At 38.4% G+C, this 24,386-nt stretch overlaps 2 protein-coding genes across 8 annotated transcripts in view; both read left to right on the forward strand.

The window, feature by feature from the left end:
* Window positions 1-13,091, forward strand: part of rnf145b (ring finger protein 145b) — a 35,352-nt gene extending 22,261 nt beyond the window's left edge. For 2 of the 3 annotated variants that reach the window (XM_084386569.1, XM_084386568.1), the window contains 6 exons: window positions 1,137-1,312; window positions 5,498-5,638; window positions 5,727-5,909; window positions 7,144-7,291; window positions 10,879-11,235; window positions 11,424-12,094. In XM_084386569.1, coding sequence (XP_084242695.1) covers window positions 1,137-1,312; window positions 5,498-5,638; window positions 5,727-5,909; window positions 7,144-7,291; window positions 10,879-11,235; window positions 11,424-11,876 — 1,458 coding nt within the window. In that variant the 3' untranslated portion in view covers window positions 11,877-12,094. Of the gene's footprint in view, window positions 1-1,136; window positions 1,313-5,497; window positions 5,639-5,726; window positions 5,910-7,143; window positions 7,292-10,878; window positions 11,236-11,423 lie in introns of all 3 variants that reach the window. The other variant, XM_084386567.1, reaches the window with a different exon arrangement.
* Window positions 13,092-16,476: 3,385 nt separating this feature from the next.
* Window positions 16,477-24,386, forward strand: part of ebf1b (EBF transcription factor 1b) — a 130,994-nt gene continuing 123,084 nt past the window's right edge. For 4 of the 5 annotated variants that reach the window (XM_084388063.1, XM_084388065.1, XM_084388066.1 and 1 more), the window contains exons 1-4: window positions 16,505-17,116; window positions 17,643-17,799; window positions 18,617-18,680; window positions 19,984-20,039. In XM_084388063.1, the coding sequence (XP_084244189.1) occupies window positions 16,983-17,116; window positions 17,643-17,799; window positions 18,617-18,680; window positions 19,984-20,039 (411 nt within the window). In that variant the 5' untranslated portion in view covers window positions 16,505-16,982. Of the gene's footprint in view, window positions 17,117-17,642; window positions 17,800-18,616; window positions 18,681-19,983; window positions 20,040-24,386 lie in introns of all 5 variants that reach the window. The other variant, XM_084388064.1, reaches the window with a different exon arrangement.

Below are 24,386 nucleotides of genomic sequence, written 5' to 3' on the forward strand. Positions count from 1 at the left end.
AGAGTGATCCAGACTTTAGTTTCAGACGTTCAGCAAGCCCAGCTCTGTATTGACCCTTCGGTGTTCATTTGTACATCCAATTATTGAGCAATTGTTATGCTTCGCTCGCTCAAAAGCCATGATATCTCTCGTGGACAAACTAAAATCGCGCGCGCGCGTTCCTACTTCCTAGCGCATTTTCTCATGGGCGGAAAATATTCTCTGGGCGGGCAAAGCAGAGACAGGGGAGGTAACATTTCCTCCTTATGACGTCATAAAGAGGAGATTCAAGATCAGCGCGTATGAGCCTCCATTTTCTCAAAGGCAGAGAAAGATAGCAAAAGCTCGATTTACACCGATTGAAATTTCTAGAAACTTGGGGACCATATACAGGCTAGGGGAACTCATATTAATGTTAAAAAACCTCAGAAAGTGAAAATTTCATGTCATGGGACCTTTAAAACATTAAACTTATAGCATTATTTATGCAATTGTGATATCTTATTTGTTTATATTATAATAATTCTTTAGATTATTGTGATTGTTTGGATCATTTTATTAAATAGTTTATAAATATAATATGAATGCGCTATAACATAATTTAAGATTAATATAGAAAGCGTGCTTTCCAAAAAAGAAAAGACAGTGACTACCGTCTGAATAACTTCAACAAAATATAGTCAATTGCTTTCTTTCTCAACTGTTTGTTCACTTGTGACACAACCGAATGTTTTCGACGATTCTCGCCAAGATAGCATGTGTTTTGACATTATGTTGTGTGTATTTGTCGTTTCAAAGGTGAGAAAGTGAAAATGTTTTATTTGGTTAAAGATGAGCCATGAATTATTAAATTGAAATATTTTCCCAAAATGGAAGCTGTAGCTGTGGGGAAAAGTGTGGAGGTGCTGTGGAGCTAGTAATGATTGGAGCTTTGCTTCAAAATACTATTAAAAATGTTGCAAATTATTTTGATACATTCAAACATTCTGAATATTAAATATTTTAAATATATTCAATATTTTTGTTTTATGACAATGTTGAGCAAAATAAGGCGTTACAATGTAATTATGCATTTCTATTTGAAATGTAAATTGACTTATTTCATCTTGCCCGAGTGCCCGCCAATCATTGAACGCTTGGTTTCCTGTGTTCTGTAGGTGGTGGAGGTGTATGGTCTGCTGGCTCTGGGCATGTCTCTGTGGAATCAGCTGGTCCTGCCTGTTCTCTTCATGTGCTTCTGGCTGGTGCTCTTCGCACTGCAGATATACACCTACTTCAGCACACGGGACCAGCCGCCCTCCCGAGAGAGGCTGCTCTTTCTGTTCCTCACCAGGTTTGACTGCTCCACCTCTGCACCATATACTTCACCTACTTGACTGACATGTACACACTGTAAAGTTTCAGGAGTAACACCCTCATTTTAAAATGGGAGTGTGTCCCCTAAATAATCGTTCTGTGTGTGTAGTGAACACGACTCAATCCCCAAATCATGATGATTGACACAGTGGTTACCATAGCAACGTTCTGCCATCTCACGTGTTTGGTATTCACTATTTTTGACCAAATTCATATTACAGCGACAAAAGACTCGTTCTTCAAATTTAAAGGAATAGTTTACCCAAAAATGAAAGTTCTGTGATTGATTACTCACCCTCTTGTCGTTCCAAACCCGTAAGACTTTTGTTCATCTTCGGAACACAAATGAAGATCATTTGGATGAAATCTGAGAGCTTTCTGTCCCTCCATTGACAGCTACACAACTGACACTTCAAAAAGTTTATAAAGAAATTGTAAAACTAATTCATATGAATTGAGCGGTTTAGTCAATTTTCTGAAGAGACTTGATTGCTTTATATGATGAACAGATTGTATTTAGGCTTTTATTCACATATAAACATTCATCAAATCACACATCAGTTGTGGTAAACAGAAGTTCAAGCATTTTTGCTTGACGTGCGAGAACCAATGAGGTTCATTCTGTTACGCAGCACGTTTGAGCTTCAGCAAGAACCAATGAGGTTCATTCTGTTACGCAGCACGTTTGAGCTTCAGCAAGAACCAATGAGGTTTGTTCTAGTGCTTCAAGCAGGTTTGGTTGATTTTCTGTTTATGTTCGCTAATCAATGTTTAAATGTGAATAAAAGCCTAAATTCAATCTGTTCATCATATAAAGCGGATTAAACCGCTCAATTCATATGGATTCGTTTTATGATCTTTTTAATTAACTTTTTCAAAGTGGTAGTTGCGTAGCTGTCAATGAAGGGACAGAAATCTCAGATTTCATCAAAAGATCTTCATTTGTGTTCCAAAGATGAACAAAAGAATGAATTTTGTTTTTGGGCTTGTTTGAACTTGGATCATAAAGCGATCAGGTTTATGGAGTTATTAATGTGGGCAGGTGTGGGTCATGATAATTTGGTCTCGTTTTCAATTTAAAGCATTTGGATTTATTTTGATGTATCATAGGTATGTTATTGTTTGTTGTTTTTAGCAAGATCTGGCAACGCGAATGAGTCAAGGCTCATGCCTCTTTCCTTGTGGTTTTCTTCCACCGCGCATCCAGAAGAGCGTTGATTCGCATGTTTAATTACGTTATTAACAACTAGTTTGGTTCCGTATTTACAATTATTCTACTTCCGGTTGTCACTACCTGCATTTTTTTGAGAGTTAAAAGGGATAGGTCAATCAAAAACTTTCTTTCTTCTGTTGAACACAGAAGAAGATAAAGAAGTGAAAAGAAGATATTTTGAAGAATGTTGGTTACCAGACAGTTGATGCTAGCCATTGGTGCTGAACGATTAATTGCATTTGCGATAATATCGCGATATGATGAAATGCGATTTATTTATTTTTTAACCGCAAAGCTGCGATTACAGTCTGGTCACGTGACACGCGAGAGTAAATTTTGTAGATGAAGCATCAACTTGGCACGCAACGCATAGGCCTGGCTACAGGAAATAACAGTTTGTTTAATTTATGTGATATTGTGTTATAGATTCTCTGCAAGGATTCTGTATCGATTAAGATAATTTCAGATTTATGTCTGAGGTTAGTTTTAAACACAGATACGTGATGACGCGTGTGCTTTATAAACAACCGTATTCTGCTTGCTTCTATTTCCTCTGTCTCACACACACGCGGGCGTGGGCGCGCACACACACACACACACGCACACACACACACGACACCACTCGAACCTTATGAGAAATAATCTTTGATAAAGTTCGGAAAAGTTGAAGCGAATTAAATGGTAAATGGTAAATGGACTGCATTTATATAGCGCTTTCAAAGACCCAATGGCCACCAAAGCGCTTTACAATATTGCCTCACATTCACCCATTCACTCACTCATTCATACACCGACGGCGGTGTCAGCCATGCAAGGCGATCCAGCTCGTCGGGAGCAGCTGGGGTTAGGTGTCTTGCTCAAGGACACTTCGACACTTGGTCAGGTGGAACCGGGGATTGAACCACCAACCTTCCGGTTTGTAGACAATCTACATGAACCACTGAGCCACTGCCGCCCCATTACAAGGACATTACAAGGACATTCGCGGGCTTCATTGCACAAGACATGAGATGCGCTCGGTCTGCGTGATGTTACTTTTGTAGTGCGCGGTCTCGCCCGCCAGTATTTTACTTACAAATGTTCTACGAAGGCATCATATGTCTTCGAATGCAGTTTGCTTGTATATTAAAAATATTAAAATCACAAACAGAAGCTGCTTTCAATTTCAAATACTCGCGCGCTTTGCGAAGAGTGAGAGATGTGACACAGTCAGTTATATCTTAAGTTATTAAACAGACAGGACAAACCACATCTTATTTCAAAAGAGATGAAAACGTTCAGATAGCCTACTCTTAAATACTGAAAGCACTCTGTTTATTGCTTGTAATATTTTTTTCCCATCTTTATTTGTTTTGAAGCTATATTTGTTAAAATTAATAACATGTAATTGTATTAATTTAGTTTTTTAATGTGTAATTATTATAAGTAGGCCTACTTATAATTATGTAATTAAATATTAAGTTTCATCAATAAGATCAATTAAAGGAAAAAATTTGATCAGCTCATGAGGTGCCTAAAGAGTCCCTTCCCTATTTTACAATGATTTATTGCTTGTTTTTGTTGAATAATAGAAAAGATAAAGAGCTTAAAAAATAATCACATATTAAATCGCAATCGCAATATTGGTAAAACCAATCGCAATTAGATTATTTTCCAAAATCGTTCAGCCCTACTAGCCATTGACTTTCACAGTATTTTTTTTCCTACTATGGAAGTCGATGGCTACTGTCAACTGTTTGATTGCCAACATTCTTTAAATATCTTTTGTGTTCAACCAAAGAAAGAAACTCTTACAGGTTTGGAACAACTTGAGGGGGAGTGATGACTACATTTTTGGCTGAACCATCCCTTTAATATGGTTGTGAATTAACAACTGACATTAGCTACGGTGTGGAGTCACACTTGATGGAACTCTGTATTTAACCAGCACTAACATTACCGTCTACACATAACCCTGAATGCATTGCAACAAAGATTTAGAACAGCACCTTTATCACAAACTAAACTGGATACTAGGACAGAAGACTAAAACACCATTCAGCAATATCTAGTAGGGGTGTAAAGCGGAGCCTTCATGACGATTCGATACGATACCGATTTCTTAAGCCAATGATTCGATTATTTTCGATACTTCAGAATTCCCCGTGATACGATTCGATACGATTCAATACTAGATATTTTTACATGATATCTATTAAGTTTCAAATAAATCAACAAAAATAAATAATTTGCCTTTTATTGAGAATGCAGAAACAGTATTCTATTCACATAATGTGTATGTTACACTATAGCAGTTGTGCTCAATGCACTGCAAATGGAACAGCAAATATAACCGTTACTGCATCTACAGTTACAATAAAGTGCAATCAGATAAATTGTAATAAGAATAAATGTGTGTTCTTTCTTTACACTCGCCATCAATACCATGGCGCCTTTTCAGGTGTGCGGATAGATTCGACGTATTGCCGCAGTATCTTATCTCACACTGACAGTCTTTCTCTTTGCAAACGACAACATCTCTTATGTTTTCCTGAAGCCAAAATACTTCCACACCCATGACTTGACGCCGACTGGAGTGTGTAACATTTCACTTTCATTGCCAGCTCGCTCTGACGATTCCATCGCTCTTGAAAGTCAGACTCAACAATGTGTGTGAACATTAGATAGACTGTGAAACGTAAATAACGCGTGTGAAACGGTGTGAAGTAGAAGACAATAATGAGGTTAGCGCCACCCGCAGCTTAGGAGTAGGTTGTACGCATATGTCGGAGCGGATGCTGAAAATAGACAGGCGAACAGATAGACGGCAAAATAAACACATTAATTGATACTCTTGCGCATCGAATCGTCGGCTGTATAATCAATGCATCGATAGGAATCGATTAATATTTACACCCCTAATATCTAGCATATGTAAATGTTTTGTTGGTGGTTGTCTGTTCTCTGCAGTATCGCTGAGTGCTGTAGTACTCCTTACTCACTGTTGGGGCTGGTTTTCACGGTTTCTTTTGTGGCGCTGGGCGTCCTCACCCTCTGCAAGTTCTACCTGCAGGGTTACAGAGCTTTCATGAATGACAACGCCATGCACAGGTGAGAGACATCCAACCAAATATGCTTACAATACTCCTTTTCAAAACATGACATGACATATAGATGAACTTTCTCCTCTGGTTTTCAGAGGCATGACGGAGGGGATCACTCTGCTGATCTTGGCTGTTCAGACTGGTCTCATTGAGCTCCAGGTCATTCACAGAGCTTTCCTCCTCAGCATCATCCTCTTCATCGTGGTGGCCTCCATCCTGCAGTCCATGCTGGAGATCGCTGACCCCATAGTTTTAGCACTGGGGGCCTCCAGAGACAAGTAAGAGCCCCCAACACCTCTTGCATACATCATGCCTGAACAGAATTAAGGGTGCTCCTATTATCGGCAGATAATAGCTTTATATATAGAGCTGATCAGATGACGCGAAACAGTTTTTCTATGCACAGCTAAAATTGCTTCACTACATTCACCGTTCTGGCAGTTCTACTTGGTTGCTAAACTGCAGGACGTGCTCGATAAAATAAAGAGTTATTAAAACCGCATTAAGCCCTGAAGGAGATACTGTTCCCCATGCGGCTTTCTGTGCTCCGAGACAGAGCGAAACACGTCTTTGAGTTCGTGCCTAAACTGTTATACTGTTATTTTCACTTATCAGCCATCGGCAGATAGTTTAAAAACAGCAGATTATCAGGGCCGATTATATCCTGTCAATCAAAAAGGGTACGGAAAAACGTGTCCGACTGCAACTCGCACTGTGTGTGAAAATCTTGTGTTGAATTTAGGGCAAGTTAATGCAACAATAACGCATTAACATCTAAAAACAGTTTTTCCCTATACTAAACATTATTTGTTGCGCGCCGGACGAGAAGCACAGCGCCAGCTAGGACTCAAATCCTCCCATGTCACACAGCGCCACTGACATAGTTAAATATAAGTACATTATATTTGTCCCAAATCATCATAAATGTAAATACTGACTTCACCCCATACTGCAAGAGACATTTAGTTTTACATTCATAGTTTTACAGCTTGAATAAAGTCTAAATGTATATAGGAAAAATGTATAGGCCTAATAAACGTAGCCTTTTATAATCTTTCATTTTGCTCCGTTGTCCATAAACTAACCTGAGTGCGAAAGTATATGCGTTTGCCAGCCGTGATTACATTCACTGTCGCGTGCTGCCACCTACTGGAGGTACCAGGTCACAACACGCATACCTCAATGAAAAGCATGACTAAAAACTCAATGAAGTAGGGAAATACCCTGAATTATGCCATGAACTGCAGAATCTTTAAAGACAAAATGGGTAAATCAGCATGGAGGAAGATTGCTGATGTTTATGGATTTTCAGGTGAGATTCTTAATTCAGTTAAAGGGATACTCCACTTTTTTTGGAAATAGGCTAATTTTACAACTCCCCCAGAGTTAAACAGTTGAGTTTTACCGTTTTCGAATCCATTCAGCCGCTCTCCGGGTCTGGCGGTACCACTTTTATATGGTATGTCTGAGGACCTGCATCTTGAGCTTTTCTTGTTTCTTCTGTTCTTACAGGAGTCTGTGGAAGCACTTCCGAGCAGTGAGCCTGTGTCTTTTCCTGCTGATCTTCCCTGCTTATATGGCTTACATGATCTGCCAGTTCTTCCGCATGGACTTCTGGCTGCTCATAATCATCTCCTCCAGCATTCTCACGTCATTGCAGGTACACACACCTCACACACAGCACACGTATAAATAAACACTTTATCACGGCGCATAGACATTACTGCAGTCAAGTTTTGTTAGTAGATCAAGTGCTGTAGTAGTATGTTGAATATTTTTTATTTTTATGGAGAGACACATTTTTGCTATGTAGGTAAATACTGTTTCAGTAAATTATTACATTTAGATTTTTTTTTTTTTTTCTTGAATATTTAGCACAATGAAGGAAGGAATTTAAGAATGGAAAAAGAAATTAAACCTAAAAAAACTAAATGTATAACATGTATTTATGTATTTATAGGGCTCGACATTACCACTTGTCCGGGACAAGTGGATTTTTTTGAAGGGGCAAGTGAAAGAGAATTTTACTTGCCTGACCGAACAAGTAGCCTGATTAAAACTTAAGTGATAATTACAATATAATTAGGGAAGCATCAAATCGCAAGAATGATTCTGTTTTTATTACATTCTGTGTAAACAGCGATTCATAATGGATATTGTGTTTATGGTAACAAGGTCTCGCTGTTGAGGCTCGCGCTGCCTGTCTCTTTGTGAGAGACTTTCATAGAGAAGTCAAAACAAATGAGCAAAACAACACGCATAAGAAACTCACAGAACAAAAGGTAAAAATTCTAAATGTTGATACTGCCCTGTAAGTAACAAAACACGACTAAGGGAGCTGCCGAATATTATCACGATTGCAAATGTTACATTGATTTTATCGCTCAAATCAACAAGTAGTTAAAATTAAATTACTTACATTTTAGACACTATTGACTGTTCTTGTTCTAGTTTACCAATGAAAATGTCCAATGAAAGATCACAGCAGAAGAACTATTGCGCTTTCTTAAAACAAAACTCAGCGGTGTTTTGTTACTGAATGATTCAGCGTTTTGAACGAATCGGTCGAATGAATGATTCAATGACTCACTCATTAAGTGACTTGCCACCGCCACCTACTGGCGTTTTTATGTTTAAAAGAATCATTGCGTTTTTTTCCCCAACATTTCTCATTTGTATATTCAAAAATGTATTTAAAACAATCTCATGCCATAATTTATTGCACTTGTAATTTTGCAGTGTAAATAATTTAATTTGATTGGTAATAGCCCCATAGTGTCTTATTATTATTATTATTATTATTATTATTATTACATTTATTGTAAGAATTTGACATTTTAATAAGGTTAAAAAAAAAAGTGGCCCTTATAAAGGTAAATAACAGCCCTGGGGTAATTATCAAAAATATGCAGATTTAATCTGATTAAAATATTGCTTCAGAATAAATTGTTTACGCCACCAGAAATCTTTTTTTTTTTTTACACTCTGGACAAGGACAAGCACATGACAAGGCTTAATGTCGAGCCCTGAATCGCGATTTATTGAGTTCTTTAAAAAAAAAATTGAGAACAAGCAAACTACAAGCGAGAAAACAAATACAATAGAACAAAAATGCAAATGCCGATACAGTACCGAATTGAGTTGTTTTTTGTGTCTTATCGCCCTTGAATGGTTTAATAGTACTTGAATGAATGATTGATTGGCTGATCATAGAATAGGCATACATGCAGACCATCCTCGGTCGGCCGCAATCTCTCGCACGATCGCCAGGGCTGGTGAGTGGAACCCAGATAGCGTGACCATATACTGCAGGGGTCGGCAACACTGGCATGCGGAGGGGTAATTGCTGGCATGTGAGCAAAAGCGAGAGAGGTGTATGCATTTCATTCATATAAAGTACCTCACCTGCATAAAGATCTACATTTTGAGGTAATCATTCCTCGTAACACAGCTTGTTTTATTAAAGGGGACATAAAACGCAGTTTCTGCCAATCTCATGTTAATCTTGAGTACCTATAGAGTAATGTTGCATCCTTCATATCTCCGAAGAGTCTTTAGTTTTATCAGATTTATAAAAGACAGAAACGTTGTACCGAGTCTTGCACGTTGACGGGCGCGCTCTTGCTCTTGCTCTGGTTGATGTGTGCGCACGCTCTTGCACATACAAGGAATTCCCCCTTTATGACGTCATACAGGGCCAGTTATACGAAGTGTATTTGGCACAGAAATACTCCGTCATACATCCAACTCGTGTTTAGCATGAGAATCCAACTCTTTAACAGTGTAAATAAGTCAGAATGCATGAAATAGCATTAGACATTCCCTCTAAGTTAGGAGTTATAAATACTATTAAAGTGTGAGAATTAAACTGTGCAAGTAAATGAAAGCGCACAGCTCTGACAAGCCATCGAGTTACTTGACTGACAGCTTACAGCTTGTTCCACTGTACATAGTTAAAGACTATATATTTCGTAGATATTCAATCAAGTATATAAAGTTCTATTAGATATTCCACACACATCAAAATGACTGATGCATGCATACCTGGTCACTTCATGCGTTTACTCTGATCGGATCGCTATCCAGTCGTGAAAAGACCAGGGGTAAATGAGAGGGTAAATGCTTTTTCCCGAAAGAGGGGGCATTTTTTTCGCATTGAAGCTGAAACCGGACAAAATTCATCTGGTTGTAAATGGGACAGTTTTAACAAAACGGATTTCTATCCGATGAGTAAAAAAGCATGAAATGACCAGGTGTAAATAGGCCCATTGGAAATCTGTTCATCAAAGTCTTAATTTAAAGGGATTACTCCACTTTTTTTGGAAATAGGCTCATTTTACAACTCCCCCAGAGTTAAACAGTTGAGTTTTCGAATCCATTCAGGCGATCTCTGGGTCTGGCGGTACCACTTTTAGCATAGCTTAGCATAGATCATTGAATCGGACAAGACCATTAGCATCTCTCTCAAAAAAATGACCAAAGAGTTTCGATATTTTTCCTATTTAAAACTTGACTCTTCTGTAGTTACATCGTGTACTAAGACCGACAGAAAATGAAAAGTTGCGATTTTCTAGGCTGATATGGCTAGGAACTATACTCTCATTCCAGCGTAATAATCAAGAAACTTTGCTGCCGTACCATGAGTCCAGCAGGCGTAATGATATGACGCAGTGCCTGGAAAAATATCGAAACTCTTTGGTCATTTTTTTGAGAGAGATGCTAATGGTCTTGTCCGGTTCAATGATCTATGCTAAGCTATGCTAAAAGTGGTACCGCCAGACCCGGAGATCGGCTGAATGGATTCGAAAACGGTAAAACTCAACTGTTTAACTCTGGGGGAGTTGTAAAATGAGCCTATTTCCAAAAAAAGTGGAGTATCCCTTTAAACCTGAAACAAACAATGATTTTGACAGATTTAAAACAATTTTTATGAAAAATTGTGTCAGAAATGTTAAAGGTTCTGCATTTTTTTTCTTTTTCTTTGGGGGCCATTATGAATATTTAAAATATTCATATGGGAGGAGAGGGGACAGGTGACTGTGATTAACTCAGAAACTTAAAAATGGCACTTCATGACAAAGAGGTTGCCGACCCCTCGTATACTGTAACGCTAGCCAAAGGAGGCCAAGAAGGGGAAAAACTGATGCTGGATAATTGTGTTAAATATTTTTAACAGCCCTAAAATAAATAATAAATATGTATATTAAATAATGTATAATATAGTAAAAAGGATTCCACTCCTCTCAGGTTCTTGGCACCCTTCTGATCTACATCCTCTTCATGGTGGAGGAGTTTCGTAAGGCTCCGGTGGAGAACATGGATGAAGTCATCTACATCGTCAACGGGACCTACCGACTCCTGGAGTTCCTGGTGGCCGTGTGCGTGGTGGCCTACGGTGTTTCGGAGACCCTGTTTGGAGAATGGACTGTAATGGGCTCCACCATCATCCTGGTTCACTCCTACTATAACGTGTGGCTGAGGGCCCAGCTGGGCTGGCAGAGCTTCCTGTTGCGCCGAGATGCAGTTCACAAGATCCAGAACATGCCCACCGCTTCCACATTACAACTCCAGCAACATAATGACATCTGTTCGATCTGCTTTCAGGTAAAAGGGGTGTTTAAATTGCGTTGATATTTAGCCCTAGTTGTTTGGAATTGATTCTTGAACCAATCGTTACCATTTGAATCTGAATTGGCTCCCGCTATCCATTACTCATTTGTCAACATGTTGATAATTTCTCTTCTTATCTTGGCTGCCTAGTTTTAAACATTGGTTCTTCCTTCCATCCTTAGGATATGAAGTCTGCTGTCATCACGCCTTGCAGCCACTTTTTTCATGCTGCCTGCTTAAAGAAGTGGCTGTACGTACAAGAGACATGTCCTCTGTGCCACGGGCAACTCAAAAGCCAATTACAGCCAATTAGCTCTCCAGGTGACGCCACCCAAGGCACTCCACCGGCCAATCAGAACCCAGCAGAGGTGGAGCAGGAGCAGGAGCAGAGTGAACCACAGATTGAGTTGGACACTGAGGAAGAAGGCACCCAAGCAAAAAACACTCCCCCAATGATAACCTCAGCCGAGCCAGAGTTTGAAACGGATTCGCTATCGGGGAGCTCCGAAGCCCAGCCCAAAGAATGTGACGTAGTGACAGATGGCAGCGCAGGCCCAGCTGATGGTTTGGATGATGATGATGATGATGGTGGTGATGGTTCATGCAGCACATCAGATGTCCAATCCTCTTCATGAGCAAATGACAGCGCTCAACTTATCAGCCTATTAGGTGTCGTCACACACACTTCATATTGCCAATGTTGAGGACTAGATGGTTAAGGGGATAGTTCACCCCCCGAAATAAAAGTTCTGTCATCATTTAATCTCAGTGGAACACAAAAGGAGATATTTAGAAGTTTGTTCTAGCTGCTCTTTTCCATGTGATGAACTGGAAACGAAGGCTGTTGAACGCCAAAAAAAAACATCTCCATACAAGTAGTCTGTGATTCGAAGTTTTCTAAAGAAATATGAATATTTGGAGTAGGAAACAGACCAATTTTAGGTTGTTACTTAAAATATACAAATGTTATAGTGTGTGTGTAATGAAAGCTCCAAGGAAAATCTGCTAAACTTCTGCCTTTGTGTTCCACAAAAGAATGTCGTATGAATTTGAAACGGTATGAGTAAATGATGATTGAGTTTTCATTTTTGGAGTCAGCTGTTGCTTAAGACTGGTCACATGTCGCTCAGCTCACCGATGCATTTACTTACTTTTATATGATCTCTTCACATTATTGCTGGTCAAAAAGACATTTCAGAATACTGCCCTAAAGAGGCAAAACGATTAAAACTGAGTTCCTACAGCGTTTTGACTTTAATGGGCAGGAAAGCTTTTAGTATGCGTCCATTCGAAATATGAACGTCATCTCTCTATGGATGATTTGTGATTCTACGCCATGCTATTTTGTCTGTTTAGATGATTAGAAATGAGATGTGTGTGTGTGTGTGTGTGTGTGTATAAATGTGTTTTGGAAGCGCACCCCAAAAAGAGCCACTGTTGAATCCAGACCCCTGTAAAGTCAAACTGAGGAATGTTATTTAAAGTGCCATTGAGCCACTTCATCTTGTGTTTTATCACAGCGAGCCTCTCGTTATTTACCCCAGTTTTAAAGGGATGTACGAAGCCGGGAGGCTTTTTCATACACGTGTTTGTCTCTCTTTACCATGTGTCACAAATAATGTTAAACCATCAGTGCAGATAACGTTAAGTTGTCAGTTTGACAGTTGGCTTGATTCTTGGAATGAGCATTTTCGAAAGCATATTACAGGCTTTGTAGACTAAACCTGTTTTCTGGTTTTAATGAACATTTAGTGAGTAGACAATCAATTAAAAAGTTTTCTCTTTTTTTTTTTTTTTTTTTTTTAAATACAGTGGATGTTCATATATATATATATATATATATATATATATATATATATATAAATAAAATTCCCTTTATAATACAGTTCCATCATTATATAAATATTTCAATTTTTTTTTTTTTTTTTTGCATAGATTTTTTTCTTTCATTTTTGTGATGTTTTGTGACATTCTTGAAAGGTTTGATATTGATCTTGATATCGGCTGTTGACTTCCAGCAGCACTTCATCTCGTCATTGAAAGCGGATTTAATTTGCCATTCTTTTCGGTCAGAAACGCACTCCATTTTGTTTGCCAGAGTTGTCATGCCATACTATGTTTGCACTAATGTCCTTTAAAGAGAATAATCAATATTTTGCCTTGTTGGGCAACAAATGCTCTCGGAGCAGATGAAGTGAAGCTCAATATAAATGTGTACATATGTGGGCAGATATATTCCCTTGTATATTCTTTTATCATGTTTTTGATATGCCGCACAGTGTTAAAGCAGCAGAGAACATGATGAAGTGTCTCGAGGAGCGTGTGAACACTCTCTAGAGTGGGATTGATGCTGAAGACGCTGATTGTTTTCCTGCTGTTCTTTAAGAGATGCATTTCTGAATGGAAGTTTGTGTGCATGAATGCATCTGATGTATGAGCAAACACAAATGACATTCGACACGTTCTGTCGACTAGTTTTTGCACAGGTTTCTTATATCTAAAATAAAATGGAAATGTAGAAAGAATGAAGTTGAGTGGGGTTTTTTTTTATGAATGTGTTTTTGTTTTTTTGGGTGATTTGTTTTATTTATTTGGAGATAGATTTTATAATCTCTTAAGTTATTAAAGTATCAGTAAGTATAGTATAAAGTATTCAGTATCAGTGTTAATGTAATTGAATGTCATAATTCAGTATCACTTTACAATAAGTTTCCATTTGTTACATTCATTAACGTGAAAGAACAATAAAAAATGCATTTATCTTTGTTAATATTATCTTGAACATTTGCTTATACATTATTAAAATTAAACGTTGTCTCTTCATATTTAATGGACCTGTGCTAACATGAACTGACAATTACCTAACGTTAACAAATTATAATAAATACTAAAATTGTTAGTAATTGCATTAACTAATAGGTCCTTGCTGTAAAGTGTAAGCCAATATTCAGTGATCGATTTGCCTTGATTGAGCTAGTCTGTTGTAAGTGTGATGTTAAGTTCGATCGCACGGTGGCGCTGCTGCATCACGCGTTCATAGATTTACGTGGCGCTTCGATGGCGCGCTTCAAACAGCTTACAATTTTATATTTGATTAATGCTCTTTAAAAACGGAGGAAAACAATTGAATAAAGCTATATTAAAAGTATTTTGGCAATAAATTTGATAAAGACTATCATGAACAAATGTGATATTCTTTGGGCATGAAGAATATAAGTATATAGGGTATTTATAATCGATACACAGAAAACATCCAGAGTGACACGGCATGGACATGAAATGTTGATGCTTTGATTATGTTTAAAAACGCTAAATGTGTTATGAGCATAAACAGCCAGGTGTTCTTGCTTTCATACAGTTTACAGTGCCATTGGTTCTTTGTTTAATTTCATACATTGTTTGGAATCAGGATTATTAAAAAATACTCTCCACTAATATTTCTTTTTATTTAGTTCTTATTGGTTTTAGTTAATATCCGCGATTAGAGTATTAGGGGTGACATGATTTATTGACATCATGATTAAGTAACTAAATCTCTTTTCCAGAAGGGATTTTTTTTTTAAAAACATCCTATGTAAGTTGCATGTGTGCATCGTGGGAGAATGAGGGGACAAACTAAAAATACAGTGGCCCCTGGGGCCAGTGCACACGGCCGCATATCTGTCAGTCACAGCTATACAGCTTGGAAAAATAAAATGGTTACAGTGAGTGATGCTTTGCGCCGTGTGTGTGTGTGTGTGTGTGTGTGTGTATGTGTGTGTGAGCGCAGAGGAGCGCGTTTGTTTTTTTTAGAATGGATTTCATGTAATTCCCCTACAATTAAATGTTTATTCATCAACTGTAATATAGCTGTGAATCAAATAATTTTTGGGGGGAATTTCGTTATTTCTCATTCTGAATTATTATTTGACCAAAGCATACGTGCACCTGTTTCATTGCTAAGGAGAAAACGAATCGAATAGGATTTACATGTTTTTAAGAGCAGGTCAAGAGTATGTCCAAATTATATATAAGCTACAATTGCAATCTAGTGGGCTATTTTTGTTTGTTTTTCATTTATATTGTGTTATTTTTTTATGAATCAGCGTCTTTATACGCGCGCGCGTGTATCAACCACATAAAAAACATATTTTATTTTTGTGCTCAGAATATTTTTTTCTGTCATATAATTTCTTCATGAGCAAATGAAGTCTGTTCTCTCTTATCTCATTTTGGACAATAGACGTCAAATTTAAGAAAAAATCCAAGTCATTAGTAATCCCTTTATTAGGCTATTTTAATTCTAACTGAATGAGAAGAATATACTGTAAAATCCAGGATCTGAATTTTATTGAATAATACATGGGCTAATAAATCGTCCGTCATATTCAAATGCTTTACAGCGTAAAATACACTTGAGACAGCGTTAATTTGAAGAACCTCTGACACCCTTTTGAAGGTTCCTCAGATCTACTGTAATGAACTCACTGAACCTCACTGTACTCTTCCCCGCAAACACTGTAAACAATGATATGATCAATAAGTTATGACAACATATGTTTTTACATTGCTTTAACTCATCTAAATAAGTTAAGCAATTATCAACTTTTTAAAGTCAGTTTAAGTTGAAATGACTTAAACATCAAAGTTGATTCTAGGCTACTTAAAAATTTAAATCAGCAACTTTTTCTTTTTTTTACAGTATGGGCTTGTTTTTTGGGAACCAGTTCTTAATATTTTTAGGCTCTGCGTTAATGTTCTCTGATGGTTATTTTTAGATTTCAAAGTTGGTGCAGGATCTTATGGGTTTCCAAAGGATTTGAAGCCTTTTCATTTTTACACCTTGCTTTATCATCACCGTGACTGCAACTACAACACTGCACCTCGCGTGCACTTATTCAACTGTGATGATGACATTACAATCTGCCCTTATTAACGGCTCTCTAAAAGACTGCGCGCGAATCCTTTACGCGCGAACAAGACACGAAGTGTTTTTATTGTCAAGCCGGCAATTACAGCATCAAGAAGAAGATAACTACATGGATCGATACAGGGGGCCGTTTTGCGCGAGGTTATAGCGTCTAACTCCAATCAGCTTCTTTTGAATGCTTTAGTAATGCCATCTGACAAACTGATGGAGTGGGTGGAGGAGAGAGAGAGAGAGAGAGAGAGAGAGAGAGAGAGAGAGAGAGAGAGAGAGAGAGAGAGAGAGAGAGAGAGAGAGAGAGAGAGACCGCCTCTCCCGGTCCCTCCTTCAAGCCTCTGGGCTCCTGCGCTCGTGTTTAGTTCCCTCTCATATAGTCAAAGGAAGGATTGATTCCTTTGGGAAGAGACACAAATCACTTCAATTTGATCAGGAGGGCTAAGGATACAGCCTGCTCTTGATTTACCCACTTTTTTGTTGTTGTTGGTGTTGTTTCCTGACAAAAGACAAATCCGAAAAAGAAGACAAGATCTAGGAGGAAAGTTGTTAGGTCATGATGACACTTGATATGAGATCTGCTTGATCGCACCAGCTGCTCGCAGGAAACGAAATCATCATCATCACCACAGAAAAGGCTTCTTTGCTTTTTGTCTCCACTTTGCGTCTTGGTGACACCGGGATCTGTCCTGGTTTCCAAACTCCTTCCCATCTGAGCGCTCTCTCCCTCTCTCTCTCTCTCGCTCGCGCGCGCACTCTCTCTCTCTCTCTCTCTTACGCACGAGAGGTGGGCACCTGAGAACACTACCAACGGGAAGACAGTGTTAGAGATCCCGGTTTCATGTTTGGGATTCAGGAGAGCATCCAAAGGAGTGGGAGTATTTTGAAAGAGGAGCCCATCGGAGCCGGCATGAACGCAGTCCGAACATGGATGCAAGGCGCCGGGGTGCTGGATGCGAACACGGCCGCGCAGAGGTAAGAGACCCCCGGGGCTGCGCCTGCACCTCCCGCGGAGCGAGCGTGGACTGATCGGGCTGCTGCTGCTGCTGCTGGCGCTTGTTTTGGGGGAACCCGATCCGGATTGTGGAGGATTAAGCCTTTCATATTCGCTTTGCTTTGTCGTTTAGTGAGCTTTGATGAGTTCCTTTGGATGCAAAGTTTGGGTACTTTGCCAAAGCTCACCTCCTTTTGCATGCAGTCACATCTGGAGGTCTTAAGACCACTGGATGGAACTTGATGGAGAAAAGAATAACAATAGCAATAATAATTATAATTAATAAATAGCCTAATATTAATAATAATAATAATAATAACAATAATAATAACAAAGTTAAGATTTAGCTTTCACGCGTATTATTGTATAGGTATTTTTAACTCATACAAAATCAATCATTGGATTAAAAATTAAGCACCCATTTTATTTCAATGACACATCCACTCTGATATCTAAAGGATGTATTTTTTTTTTTAACACGGGCCTTTCTGCGTGTCTTCCCCGCAGTGGAGTGGGACTGGCCCGGGCGCACTTCGAGAAACAACCGCCATCAAACCTTCGCAAATCCAACTTCTTCCACTTCGTGTTAGCCCTTTATGACCGACAAGGACAGCCGGTGGAAATTGAGAGAACCTCTTTTGTCGGATTTGTGGAAAAAGAGAAGGTGAGTTTCAAAAACTGATTTTCAGCACCACGCTGTCAGCGGAGCACTAAATACGATCCTTTATATATTTCATTTTGAAGGTGCACGATATTTATATTGTAGGAAAGTAAACAGAAAACTCATAGAAAAATGTATAGTAAGCAGGCTATAGTAAAGTATAGTAAAATAATTAATGCAGCCTATTAATATAGCCTATTAAATAATGTTTGTGATAAATAGGCCTAGCTATAATCAAACAAATATTGCAATATTAACAGGATTATTATTATTTTTTTAGCAGCTAAACCGGATAGTTATTTAAATTGTATAGTTGTTTAATATAATCAACGCTAATAATTATTAATATATTTAAATTTAAGATGAATGGTTAAATGCGCAAGTAAAATTAAGTCTCTTGGCAGTTAGCATGTCTTATTCAGTAACCTGTATTTTTTTACAGCTTAAAATAATTGTGAAATCCTTTTAGCAGAACTAAATTGACATATAAAAATCTATCGTATATGAATATACATGCACGTGCATAATAAAATATTGTATAATGTAATAGCCTATCAGTATAAACTTATATACTTATAAACTATAATAGGCTACTTATAGCAGACTTCAGCTATGAATAAATTAATTTGACCTAATGCATTAAATAAAATGTATTTATGAGATAATTCAGTTTATAGCCTATACGCAAAGATTCTAACACATATTTAAAATGGATTTTGTTGAGTCCAAACAACTGAATTTTGTAAGCGCAGTAACATTCCTCCATTTACTATGTAGTGTATTATTTTGAGACCTGTTGTAATATTATTTTCATACCCAGGAGACTACAGGAGAAAAGACAAACAATGGCATACATTACAGACTGCAACTTCTCTACAGCAACGGTAAGACATGCACACATTCGCGCACGAGGCTCGAGTTTGCGCACATTCATTGATCGTGATCTGCGACTCATTGCACTAAAATAGCAGCAGTAGCAGGTGCTGTCATTAGAGATCTCTATTTGACGAAGATTGGCAGTGATTTAAATCAATGATTCACCCGATCAAGCCCGTTCCTGTCTGAACAATTAAACGCAATCATTAACATGAACTAATTCTCAGTTACTTTCTTCAAATCAAAGCATGACTTTTCCCAATGCATCCGATTTATTTGAAAGCATTAATAATTCATTCAAGGTTTAAATCAATTAAAAACCTATTTCCGACCACCCGATATTAATTGTTAATGTGCTTTTCTTCGAGTGAGTGTGAATTGATCATGTTCATTAGTGTGTAATCTGACAGCCTGTCTATCATTTGTCATCTGGTCAGTTTCTAAATAAACCAGCTGTTAGTTCTGCCACCTCTCAAGCAAATTGCTTTTTAAAATTTTTATATCATATTTGCTTCATCACAATCACTTCTGTCATTTTTGAGTTTTTTTTTTTTTAATCAAAGTGTTTGAAAAGCAATGAACTCGTGACAAGCTATGACTTTGCCACAATTTAGAATTAAACTTAGTGTATTAATTTAAAAAAAAATTTTTTTAAATTGAATCATGCATTGTGTATTTTCAGAAAAAAGTATTTAACCATTTAAATTAGTAGGCCTATATAGTATCATATGATGTAATTAACTTTTTTTTTATGAAACAAAATATTAATTAACATGTATGGCATAAGGCTAATTATGCTTCATTTTTCCATCACAAAAGGACTTCTATATATATAAAAAAGTTACTTTCTTTTTATAGTAATTGAAAATAATTTGTTTTAAAAACATGGCACTAAAACGTTATTGGTTTTATGTGTTGCTAATTTATGCCAATATTAGAATACAATGAAGCTACTAAAATGTGCTTGTGTTATTTCAAGAATGCATTATATGTGGTGTAATTACAGTGTAATATGGCATCTATTACATTGTAATAGCGATTTATAGATAATGAGGTTACACTTTATTTTAAGGTGTCATTGTTACAGTGTAATTATATAAGAACTGAGTTATATTAATTAACAAGGGATTGGTTGAGGGTTAGTTGCATGTAATTATGCATAATTTACTGATAATACTATGGTAAGTACATGTAACATTATGCAACAAGGACACTGTAAAATAAAGTGTTGCCGATAATGATTGTGAATGTGTGTTTTTTGGAAAATGTAATGAAAAGCACATGCTGACGTCACGTTTCTGTGTGTTCCAGGCATCAGAACAGAGCAGGATTTTTATGTAAGACTAATTGACTCCATGACTAAACAGGTAAGGGTTCATCTCGTCCCGTACAGCACCATCTGCGCATGTCACCAGAGGCTAATTCATACATGTTGGGGCATCAGGACATGCTAAAGGTCGAACTGTTTGCGCCCCGCACAGATGAATCTCACAGAGTAGTGTACGTGCATGCGCATCTCCCAGGGGCAGTGTCACATTTTTACATGCCCATAGTGAGAACAGCATCATGTGGCCTCTTTTGGACTTTTTTTTTTTTTGGTTTGTTTAGTGTTTAACTGTGAGCGTTAGTGTGTATTTTTAGGGGAGCCTTGTTTGCTTTGGATTTTTGTTGTCAGTTTGCAGCCCCCTTGTTTTCCCCTTTCAACCCCCCATGCAAAAAGTACACTAACAAGTACACTATGAATGTTTTTTTGTTTTTTTTTATGTAAAAAAATAAAAATAAAAAAAAATAGTTAAACATATATTAAGGGAACATTCCTTCCACACATTATGGGAACGTTACTTCTGAATGTTCTCTAAACATTCTGAAACAATCCAACTAAAACGTTTCCGAAAAAAAAACATCCCATGAACAATGTATAAATCATATTTTTATGCTAGCGTTTTGAGATAACTTTGAAAAAACGTTCTGTTAAAGGGATAGTTCACCATTTACTCACCCTCACCACTGTAAAAAAGAAGTACAATCAACTTGGATGTTTAAGTCATTTCGACTTAAATTACTTTGAACTGACTTAAAAAAATTAGTTGAATCTTGTAAAACTTATTGAAAAAGGTTGAAAATTGCTTGACTTATTTTGATGAGTTAAAGCAATGTAAAAACATATGTTTTCATAACCTATTGATCATTACATTTTTTACTGTGATGTTGTTCCAAACCCGTATGATGTTTTTTTTGTTTTTTTTCTGTTGAACACAAAATAAGATATTTTGAAGAATGTTGGTAACCGGACAGTTGACGGCACCCATTGACTTCCATAGTAGGAAAAAAAATACTATGGAAGTCAATGGGGTCCATCAATTGTCCGGTTACCAACATTCTTCAAAATATCTTCTTTTTAGTTCAACATTAGAAAGAAACTCATACAGGTTTGGACCAACATAAGGGCGAGTTAATGATGACATAACTATCCCTTTAACATTACTGTAATAATGTTGGTTCATAACTTTGAAAGAACCTTTCTAGACCGTAAACCAAAGTTCTGAGAACGTTCCCTGTTATCTGGGTACATATCCATTTCTCATAGCCTTTTTCGTGTACATGTTTGTGTTGCCCGTTGGTGTGTTTCAGATGTCATGCTCGGCTGCCTCCTTCTGAACTCTGGGTTGTTTCGTTTCTAGTATGCGCAACATGGCAGATCTACATTATTAGTGTTGCCTGTTTCCTGTTTCCTGTTTGATTCTATCTGCCACCGAAGAAATGTGTGGCCCTGAGCTAGTGTCTGGATGGTTTACGAACAAGAGAACCAAAATGCGGACCCTGGATCAGCCGTAATTAGCATGTCATGGGAATTAGCGATTAGCTTTTGTCAAAGAGCGTCTATTAAACATCTCCCTGTTTATTAGCCGCCTGCTGCAAACTGAGAAAGGCTCCACGCTAGGCTCTTTACACTTCGCTAGCGGCCGCTAACTTACCTGCGGGCGGCAGCTCTCTCTCCCTCCCGCCTGACTCGCGTTGTGGGGAACATCAAAGCGCATTAAACCCCAGTAGCTGCTACTTTGACAGCACTAGTCTGGCAGTAGGAAGAAGAGCTGTTGTTTCTTAACTATCTGCTTTGCTGCACTTCGTGGGAGGACATGGCACTTTTGAGCGAAGTGTCGCTAGAGCGCTGTTTATCAGTGTCAAGTTAAAAAATAATCACCCAGACGCCTCGGCTTCCCCCTCACACATCTTTTGTAGTTGTTTGCCGGCAGTTTTCATGTCAGTCTTCTCGGAATATATTTAGCACTTGTATTCATTATTTTTTGTGTGCAGGTGTAATAGAAGTCACAAGGAATGAGATTGCTATCCCCTTTTGCTGCTGTGTTGTGTGCGAGAAACTTTCAGATGTGAAGACAAGCTATGGTTAAATCACTCACTAAAGGGATCCGCTTAGAACTACACTTAAAGATTGGGGAACATGTGTATCGGCAGTCGGAGGATATCAAATCTCGTTCTCCGCCGCAGACGCGCAACAAGAAGACAGCTAGTTACCTCGTAACAGCTCAAAAATCACCGTTGCGAGTGATATATTTACAGTGCGCACAGTTCGGTCGGCATGCGTCTTTGATTTCCTCAGGTGAATGAGAGCGAGAGCGAGAGAGAGAGGGATCAGATGTGGTTTCGCTCAGGGGCAGTCAGACCTGTTGAGATGGTGAAATGAGACCTGGATACTGGCTGACCACAGGACAGCTACAGGTGTCTCGGCCCATGTTGTGGCTCGGACTTAAAACAAGCTTTCAGTTTGAAGAGCGTGCACTCTTGAGAAGGGAGTGCAGATGATACTATGCCTATTACTGGTTATCGGGTTACAGACGACCTGAGTCATTTTTTGTGATGCTCTATATCCCCGTCAGCCGTCTGAAATCACTGCGAGTTATTAGGTTGTGGTGTGAGTTAAGGTGCGGTTACATTAGGGACGTTTCTGTATAATTTTGCAGGCAAAAAATGTCCATTTTCAACAGTGTAGTGATGCATGAAGCACAGCTCACACAGAAGTCACTGTCAAACCAATCAGTTTTCTCTTGGATGAATCCGCATGAGCAACTTGAACCTGTTGGGGAAATTACTGCCTGCGGAAATGTGACTGCAGCTTGATTCCAATTTGTTAGCAAGACTATTACTTTCTAAGTGACTGTGGGAACAAACGCTAATCACAGAGGCTGCTAAAGTGTTGTGCAACGCTAGCACGGCTAAAACACTTACAGGCGACCACTCTGTTTATGTTACGGTGGCAAAAACAGCTAAAACAGCTTTAGCTTGGACTGTAATTAGTGTCCAGATTTGCTGTTAGTGCTCTCAGAGCGGTTGCAGAGCTTATTATTCTGTGGCGAGACTGATTTACTGTTGCAACTGCTCAAGACGCTTGTTATTTTGGTAGTTACTGTCACAGTCAAATTATTAGATTCAGCAGATATGGTAAACATCTCAGAGTTATAGATTTCAGACTATAGTGCTAATTTACTGCATTTGTTGTTGTAACAGTGGCCTAGCGGTTAGCATACGTGCTCTGACACTCACATGTTGAGCATTTCTGTTTTGTTTTTTTTTCATGCCACAGATGCGGCTGATAGAGTTTAACTTATATTTATCCTGGAACAGTTGAGTTTAGGGAGTTAAGGGAAGAATACTCCACAGATTTTAGCATGCTAATTTAAAAAACAATAACATGCATTATACTGCAGGAATTTTCCCTCCAAAACCAGTTAAGCGCAAACCCAGATTCCGCAGCTTTCATTGGTCACCTCAGTTCAGACTTCATGAGAGTTCAGAAGCATCATGAATGTTTCAGATCGTGACAAACAGTATTGGTTTCTATCAGGATGTGTTACCAACACTACACTGAGGTTAAGTTTAGGGTGTAGGTTGGGGTTAGCGTTAGAATTTGTCAGCTTACATGTTTTAGTTTCGGGTAGTTCCACTTTAACTGGTTTTTGGGGAAAAAAAATCACACTGTTATACTGGGTTTGTAACTCATAATGGGATGCAAAAGTGAGAATCAGGGATGTGTGGGGCTCTTAGGTGTGTTTGACAGTTAAATCTGTGATCAGCAGCTTCAGCACCAACACATCGCGCTGAGACATCATAGCGCAGAGACAGCAGACCTCCCACGTTCCTCCCTCATCTATCCTTTTTTTTCCCTTTTCCTCTCTCATTACCTCCTGGGTTGTTTATGTTTTTAATATGCCGTAAGAGATGTTAGCTGTTTTGCTTGAGCTAAACTTAGCCACTGAATTAGACCACGCCCCCTTTCCAAAACCGCGCCCTTCAAAGGCATGTTAGGCAGATTGGCTTGACAATACCGTTTACTGACGATTACTTTTCATGTACACTCTTAGAAAAAGAAATGTTCCATTGTTGAACCTTTAATTTTAAGAGCATAAAGAGCATCTGTTTTAACCCGTCTACTCTCCAACTCTCTTCTTTCCGGCCTTGTTTTATTCCCTCGTCTCCTGCTCAAACTCTTGCACTGTCTGGAAGTCTCTCAGATGTCTGTTAGCTGTCTCTAGAAACCCTTCGTCTATTATCCTGTCTGTCTGCCTGCCCAACACTTGCTCTCTCTCTTCCTCTTCTCTTGTTTCTCAGGCTTTATGTCTGAACAGCTGATCAGGGGTGGGGTGGGATACTTATTCGTGAATGCGAACGCTTCTGTGTGTGTGGGAGAACAAAGAATG

This window comes from Rutilus rutilus (genome assembly GCF_951802725.1).
Source record: "Rutilus rutilus genome assembly, chromosome: 18".
NCBI lineage: Eukaryota > Metazoa > Chordata > Actinopteri > Cypriniformes > Leuciscidae > Rutilus > Rutilus rutilus.